An 8340-nucleotide genomic window follows, 5' to 3' on the forward strand; every position below is an offset into this window, starting at 1 on the left:
AATTTCAAAAACAACTGTTACAAAACCCCGGAAAAATAACGCCAGTATATTATGCCGGAGTTCCAGCATAAGTATACTTGAACTCCAGCATATTATACTGGAGTTCCAAGATAAGTATGCTGGAACTCCAGCATAATATGATGGAGTTCCAGCATAAGTACACTAGAACTCCAGCATAATATACTGGAGTTCCAGCAAGTATATCGGTCCAGCATAATATACTGGAGTTTGGAGCACCGGTGCTCCAGTCTCCAGTATATTATACTGGAGCCAGCAAAGTATACCGGTCCAGCATAATATGCTGGAGTTCATACACAGGTGCACCGAACTCCAGTATATTATGCTGGACCGGTCTCTGTTGCAGCAAAATAGTGGCTATTTTTCATTGTCTTGGTAAACGCTGGCTATTTTTGAATGACCAGTCCGAAAACTGGCTATACCGTGCTATTCTGACTATTTTTCTTGTACTATTCTCACTTCTCGGATGTGGTTCTATTTAGGGAAAATTACCAGCTATGTCCATTTATAAGTAGCTCATTACAAAAATTGGCCAATTGATAAAATATTACTAATATTAGCCAAATTAGCCAATTAGCTATTTGTAGCAAAAAAATATCAAGTTTTTGCTTTGTTTTGAGTGGGTGCTATTAGAATAAATTGGGCACAACTTAAGCAACTTGAATCTCAGTTTTGGGATGATTTGGTGAAGTTTTGAGGTGGTTTGAATTGAAAATTCTAAGTAAAAACTCAACATGAAAAAAATGATAAGTGTATCACACTGTGTATCATTTGTGTATCACATATGTATCATATTTGTATCAATTGTGTATCACATGTATATCCATGTATACCTGTGTGTGAGATACATGCGTGATACATGTGTCGCAGAAGACTTTTTTGAACTCGATTTAGTTACGAATTTTGATACAAAATCAGTCCAAATCACCTCCAATCTTCCTCAAATTTTGTATATTGACTTATCTATATATTTTCAATGAATTTCAACTATACCCATTCAAAAAGTTCCTTTTTTGTTTAGATTTTTGGAATATTGTATATATTTTTATATTTCATCACCTTATTTGCTACTTCATCCATGAAATTTCCTTTCCGTCTTGTATCTAGTGTTGCTAATCTCGCTTAAAAATATGGAAGGTGATTTTTGCATGTGATTATTTGAGAGAAAGAACCCTATCATTTGGTTTTTCAATTTTTGTTGGCTAATTTTAGTAAGTCTATGACTAATGGCTAGAGGTTGGTAAGTTGAGATTTATTTGGGACATTTGTGTAAGTTTCCCTCTATTTAGCTCCCAACTTGTTCTCTTATTATTTTTAATTTTCCATTATCAAATAAAAAAATTCAGTAATATATACATAAGATGTTGAAGTCAACTAATTAAGCTTTTTATTTTGGTAAATCAGCCACGATACAAACATATACTAAAATAACTCTCACTAGGATTCATAGGATGAAGAGTTGTAGTTAAGGAGAGCTAACTAACAAAGGGGTAAAATTGTGAAAGAAACGTGAATTGAGTTAAAATAAAAGGCAAATTTCACAAATGGTCATATAATTATGTTTTTTAATATAAAAATTATTTTCACCGATTCACGCAAAATCACAATTGCGGAAAAACTCAACTTATAATGCAATATCTTTTATTCCATAATTTTTTTATTTTTTATTTTAAATCTAATAAATATTGACCAAAAGAGCATGAATTTGCTTTTTAATAACTACTCTCTATATGATACAGCTTTAGAAAAGTGTTGAACACTTTTTAGGTTTAACAGTCCTTTTTGTTTTATTAATAAAATGTGAAAGTTACGACCAAGTTTTAGCACTCATAAAATAAGTAAAATATGTGTAAAGAATTTTTAATTGTTCGTAATATATCAGACACAAGTTTAATAAACTACGAATATGCACGCAATGTACGTACCCAAGTGTTCCTGTAAAGTTGAACGACCGTTTACCTTTCAATCAAATGTTGCTCCTATGATACTTTTGTATAATGAAGCAAGTACTAGAACAAATGTAAGAAAAAATTACTAGAGTGGATCCGCCCCCTAAAAATAATTAAAACGATTATCATTTTCGAACTTGATTTTTTTTTTGTAGTTTTTATATATCGTAGCGCAAACATATTTTTGAACAATACTTATGTTATTTTTAAAAGTTTATTCTCCTAAGTCTAATTTGAAAACATAAGGATGTCCAAATTATTCGCCAAAAAAGTTGGAATAAAAGCGAAAAAGGAAAACAAAGAGAAAAAAGAACAAAATTCAAATGCTCCTCGGTTTTTTAAGCACAGTAAAGCAGTAATCGGATCTCACACACACAGTGGGCTCTTGATAAACCAGCTCTTCACATTTCCCACAAACCCTAGCAGTCTCTTTCTCTCCTTTCTCTCTCTACTCCTTTCACTCTATCTCTAGCCAAACCCTCCCCCATGGCATCTCGGAGGCTTCTCGCCTCTCTCCTCCGTCAATCGGCTCAACGTGGTGGCGGTCCAATTTCCCGATCGTTAGGAAACTCCATCCCTAAATCCGCTTCACGCGCCTCTTCACGCGCTTCCCCTAAGGGATTCCTCTTAAACCGAGCCGTACAGTATGCTACCTCCGCGGCAGCACCGGCATCTCAGCCATCGTCACCACCGAAGTCCGGTAGTGAACCGTCCGGAAAAATCACCGATGAGTTCACCGGCGCTGGTTCGATCGGGAAGGTGTGCCAGGTCATCGGTGCCGTCGTGGATGTGAGATTCGATGAAGGTTTGCCACCAATTTTGACCGCTCTCGAAGTGTTGGATAACCAGATCCGGCTTGTGCTTGAAGTGGCTCAGCATTTGGGTGAGAATATGGTTAGGACTATTGCTATGGATGGTACTGAAGGACTTGTTCGTGGTCAACGCGTCCTCAATACTGGTTCTCCTATCACCGTAAGTCAAAAGATTTATGTTTCCCATTACTTGTTAAAGTTACATTCAAATTTTGGATTTTGACGACGTGGGAGCTCTATTTATTATATTTAGATTGGAAGTGCTTTTAGATCCTTAATGCACGAGATCTGTAGTTTTACTGTAGTTTTTGAAACTGAAAACCGGTTGAATCATCTAATGTACTAGATGGAATCTGTTTAGGGCAAGGAAATCAATGGATCAATCAATTATGTCTGAATTCTAAATTAGTTGGGTGTGCATTCTGCTCCAGTTGGCACGTTGCATCGGAATACCTTTAATATTATGACTTTATGAGGATTATACCCAGCAAAATACTTGTTTTAGATTTGCATATAAATGAAAATGTTAGCTGAGATGAAAACATGGGTAAGAACTAAAAACGAAAAACTTTTTCTTCCATCAAATAAAAAATACTCATAATAGATGGACTAGTTAGAATACTCCTTTATTTAGGTTTGGTATGGGCATATGGCTTATGCATTGACGATCATTTGATAAGAGTATGAAATACATGGTACCAGTTGAAGTGCAAGTGTGTCAGTAGGCAGTGTGGTGTACCTAGGTTTTCATATGCTCATCAAATGAGAGACATTCGTTTGCTCTTTGCTTTGTTCATGTAAATGCTTTAGAATTCTAATTATTGTGAAAGAAAAGGCTTTTTTGCGTAAAACTTGTATGTGTCCTTTGTGATTTGTTATGAGAGTTTTGAAAAACTATGAAAATGGGAGTGACTCAGCGTGTTGCATAATTCACGTTTGCTCCTGATTCAGTATAAAAGAACTTGTACCTTGGAAGTTGTAGTAGTTCACTACCTTGGGAGTGAATGATTCATGTTTGCTTGTCATCGCCAGAAGACATACATCTCTCTGCTCCCAACTGAAGCATCCATTGTTATTATAGATACTTATTATTATAATATTTGTGAACTTAATGGATCGGAAATTTAATATCCCACTCAATTACAACCTTTTAATTGGATTAGATATTTGAACGATATGGTACAAGATTTTGCTGTACTGCAAACATATATCTACTTTCCTGCATTATTTTGTCTTTTTCTTTTCATATTTATGCTGGAGCATTGCATCTTAGCTTTGACTTCATTGCCCATGGTGTCTTCTAATTTTTTAGTGCCTTCAGTTTGGCTGTTTCCTTCTTGTCCAAGTTTTCCTGTATAACGGATTTTTTATGTTTAGTTGAGACTTGAGTGTGGACTTGTTTAATTTGTTGTGAGCTTGATTGTTTCCCCTTCTTGTGATAACAGGTTCCTGTCGGTAGAGCCACACTTGGCCGTATCATCAACGTCATTGGAGAGGCAATTGATGAGAGAGGCCCAATTAGTAAGTCATAATTGCTGCTGGATATGCCATATTCTAACTTTTCCATAAGAATGGTTCTGATAGTTGCATCTTAATCTGTTAAAATGGCTACAGCTACCGATCACTTTTTACCAATTCATCGTGAAGCTCCTGCCTTTGTCGAGCAAGCCACTGAACAACAAATTCTTGTCACTGGTATTAAGGTACTTTCATCAGTTCTTATTTTCTTGGGTGATGTATATCCGCACTCTATGTCTGAAATGCTACATGTGCTACTGGTTCTTCTGGTATTGCTCTTTGTTAGACTTAATCTTGATGACTATTCTATCATTGTTGTGCTTTTGGTCAGGTTGTTGATCTTCTAGCTCCATACCAAAGAGGAGGAAAAATTGGGCTTTTTGGTGGTGCTGGTGTGGGGAAAACTGTGCTTATTATGGAACTGATTAACAATGTTGCAAAAGCACATGGTTAGGACTGATTTCTTTTTACCTTCTTATAAAGTTTATATAAAGTTCTCGGACCCTGCGTATAGCGGGAACGTACTGCACCGAGTTGCCCTTTATAAAGTTTGTATTAAAGTCGCTGTGAAGGTGATCAGTTGGGTGGCTTGACTATGTTATTCAGGTGGTTTCTCTGTCTTTGCTGGTGTTGGTGAACGCACTCGAGAGGGTAATGATTTGTACCGAGAAATGATTGAAAGTGGTGTCATCAAGCTAGGCGAGAAGCAAGTTAGTTTAATCAAAATTATTTGCTCTTTATCTCATAATGCTATTCCTTTATGTTGCTGGCCTGACATATTGTGACCTCAACCATTTCAGAGTGAAAGCAAGTGTGCTCTTGTATATGGTCAAATGAATGAGCCCCCTGGTGCTCGTGCACGTGTTGGACTTACAGGTTTGACCGTGGCTGAGCACTTCCGAGATGCCGAGGGGCAGGATGTGCTTCTCTTTATTGACAATATTTTCAGGTTTACTCAGGTTGGTTTACCTCTATGAGTCCATCATGTATAAATTTTGCTTATTTTATAAAACCTGACTTTGGCGCTAAATGCTATGTGCATTTTATGTTGATAGGCTAACTCAGAAGTGTCTGCTTTGCTGGGTCGTATCCCATCTGCTGTCGGTTATCAACCAACTTTGGCAACGGATCTTGGAGGTCTTCAAGAACGTATCACCACCACCAAGAAAGGTTCTATTACATCCGTGCAAGCTATTTATGTGCCTGCTGATGACTTGACAGATCCAGCCCCTGCTACAACCTTTGCTCACTTGGATGCCACAACTGTCTTGTCTCGTCAGGTATAATGCCGTTGTTAATGTGGTGTGGTAGCTTCATTAACTAATCTTTGATGGATTTAGTTTAACTTTGGTCATTTCATTTCTTTTGGATGCCAGATCTCTGAGCTTGGTATCTATCCTGCTGTCGATCCACTTGATTCTACATCCCGTATGCTCTCACCTCACATTTTGGGAGAGGATCACTACAATACTGCTCGTGGGGTACAGAAAGTTCTTCAAAACTACAAGAATCTTCAAGATATTATTGCTATTTTGGGTATGGATGAGCTTAGTGAAGATGATAAGATGACTGTTGCGCGTGCACGTAAAATCCAAAGGTTCCTTAGCCAGCCTTTCCATGTTGCTGAAGTTTTCACGGGTGCCCCTGGAAAGTATGTCGACTTGAAGGAGAGCATTAACAGTTTCCAGGTAATATATCTTCTCAATCTTCAACTTATCACTTCATATTTTGTCATTTTGGACTTCAAAATATGAGAATATGTTTGTCGATCCAATTGTTGTATGGAGGTTTTCTTGCTGCAGTGGATTTTTGTAGTCCTTAATATATCTAAAATGGTGATCCATTTGGTTTTGAACCCTAAATATAACTGTTTACTCAAAAACTAGGTAATTATTAACTGTGTTCCCGCACTGTGCAATATCTCTTAGTCTAGATACTCTTGAACTTCATATAATCTACTCCGGCTGTTCCAATTTATGTGAACCTGTATGACTGGGCCCGGAGTTTAAGAAAAAATAAAGACCTTTTGAGTTTGTGGTCCTAGACCAGTCAAAAAGCGGTCTAGAGTATTTGTGTGGTTATAAAAGCTTCTCATTAAAGGTAGAATTGGAAGTTTAAGCTAAATTGTTTTTAAATTTAGAAAGGGGTCATTCTTTTTGGAACGGACTAAAAAGGAAATAGGTTCACGTAAACTGGAACGGAGGGAGTATTACATTTTCTTGTAAGACAACTTTGATGAAGCTTCTTGATTCTTTCACTATATCAGAACCAACAGCACTAATACTCTTAAAAACTTCTTTGATACTTTTTTTTTTGGTAACACGGACAAATATAGTTTGCTATAAGTCTGAAAAATTGGAAAATAGAAAAAAGAAAATAAATGGCATAAGATTAACTAGAGCTTCCAGTAGCTTCCAAGTGAGCATGCCAGCTAAAGAGATTAAAGTCCTGCAATTGCAACAATGCCTTCTTGCTGACTGGAACAAAGAGAAGAGAAAAGCCTTCATCTTATCTTTGAGAAAGAGGGAGACCTTTCGAAGTTGGGGCTGATCTGTCTGCTTTGTGTGCTGAGAATGATGTCTCTTTGTGTTTTGAGGATCTCGTGATTTGCAGTGTGGGAGCACCGTTAACCTCAACCTCTTTATTGAGTGAAACCGTGAGATTTAAGGTTCCAAATGATCACCTTTTAGATATATTAAGGACTATATCAAGGACCAAAATGGTCCAACTCCCATACATTAAGGACATTTTGGTCAATTCCTCAAGTTAAGTGTCCAGCATTACTTTCCCTTTTATAATTACAAGCATGCAATGTTGTTCTGATGCTGATGAATGCTTTCGAATTCTCCCTCTGCCCTCCCTTCTTTTTGCCATTGATTGAGGTTGTGTGCGCACCCTTACCTACCCTCTTTCTGTTGGTGATATTCTTGCTATTTGGTCCTATTTTGATGAATGATCTGTTAATTTCTTTTGACAGGGAGTGTTGGATGGCAAATATGATGACCTTTCCGAGCAATCGTTTTATATGGTTGGTGGAATTGACGAGGTCATTGCCAAGGCAGAGAAGATTGCCAAGGAATCTGCTGCCTAGATAGATTATAAACTTCTGTGACTTTCTTTTCTTCTCTTTGCCAAAATAATTTAGTTTGTGACATCTCGGGTTCTTTTTGGAGGACCAAGAGGTCCAGAATTCTGGTTTTGTTTTACATCCAATGCGAGATTATAGAGAGACATGCAGCCGAGACTTTGTTGCCAGGCCCCCTTTTCTGTTATGTCACATAATAAAGGGGGTAAATGGCGATCTTGTATATTTTATTTTCTAGTCTTTTTCGAGAATTTTGGATGCCCTGATTATCAAATACCTTTCTGAAACGCCTTCTTTCGGTATATGGTTTACTTCACGTCCATTTTATCCATGCTGCCTTGAAAGCTTCAATGTAACTGGAGCAGTTAATATGCCAAGTGGATACAGATAATATTTCTTGACGTAATTTAGTTATATTACAGTTAAAACACTTGCTAGAAAATATATTATTTGAACTGCCCCTGCCCCTAACTTCCCAAAAAGAATACGCATTCACAGCAAATAAGAGTTTATACAAATCTAGAGCTAAAGAATTATCGTCAAATTATAACTAAAGCCAAAGTTCTTAAATATGTCTACAGAGATAATATCTAGAGAATAGAAGATACATCTGCAGAGACAATTCCTTTAGAATAATATTAAACAAGCGAGACATACATTTTAGTGGAAATAATATTGAACAGGAAATACATCCAATGACGGGTAATGGATGGTCTTGTTTTTTTGATTCGTTTTGTTGTCCCATGGGCAAACCTTAAAAAGTCCAAAGTGTGCTCATGGGGCAAGCAAAGAGCAACACTTGTTAAAATTGAAATTCTTTCCATAAGGCAAGCGGAGTTAATAAATCAAGATCACCCACTTCCAAGGCCATCCTTACAAATCACCCAATAATGAAAAGGTAGTGGCCCTCAAAAGATAACTAGACGCGCTGGGTGTTAACACCTTCAAATACAGACCA

At 37.1% G+C, this 8340-nt stretch overlaps 1 protein-coding gene across 1 annotated transcript; it reads left to right on the forward strand.

Moving 5' to 3' along the window:
* Window positions 1-2326: 2326 nt before the first annotated feature.
* Window positions 2327-7684, forward strand: LOC109220824 (ATP synthase subunit beta, mitochondrial). The gene is made up of 9 exons (XM_019385289.1): window positions 2327-2939; window positions 4225-4300; window positions 4394-4482; window positions 4629-4746; window positions 4904-5007; window positions 5098-5256; window positions 5353-5577; window positions 5674-5985; window positions 7275-7684. Exons 1-9 carry the CDS (start codon window positions 2454-2456, stop codon window positions 7386-7388), a joined length of 1683 nt encoding a protein of 560 aa, XP_019240834.1. The 5' UTR covers window positions 2327-2453; the 3' UTR covers window positions 7389-7684.
* The last annotated feature ends 656 nt before the right edge of the window (window positions 7685-8340 follow it).

This window comes from Nicotiana attenuata, unplaced genomic scaffold, assembly GCF_001879085.1.
Source record: "Nicotiana attenuata strain UT unplaced genomic scaffold, NIATTr2, whole genome shotgun sequence".
NCBI classification, from domain to species: domain Eukaryota; kingdom Viridiplantae; phylum Streptophyta; class Magnoliopsida; order Solanales; family Solanaceae; genus Nicotiana; species Nicotiana attenuata.

Excerpts from the sequence above, each read along its gene's own strand:
- LOC109220824 (XM_019385289.1), top strand. The coding sequence starts at position 2,454 with ATGGCATCTCGGAGGCTTCTCGCCTCTCTCCTCCGTCAATCGGCTCAA. Across the intron at positions 2,940-4,224 it reads ATACTGGTTCTCCTATCACC|GTTCCTGTCGGTAGAGCCAC; the intron begins GTAAGTCAAAAG and ends TTGTGATAACAG. Across the intron at positions 4,747-4,903 it reads CAATGTTGCAAAAGCACATG|GTGGTTTCTCTGTCTTTGCT; the intron begins GTTAGGACTGAT and ends TATGTTATTCAG.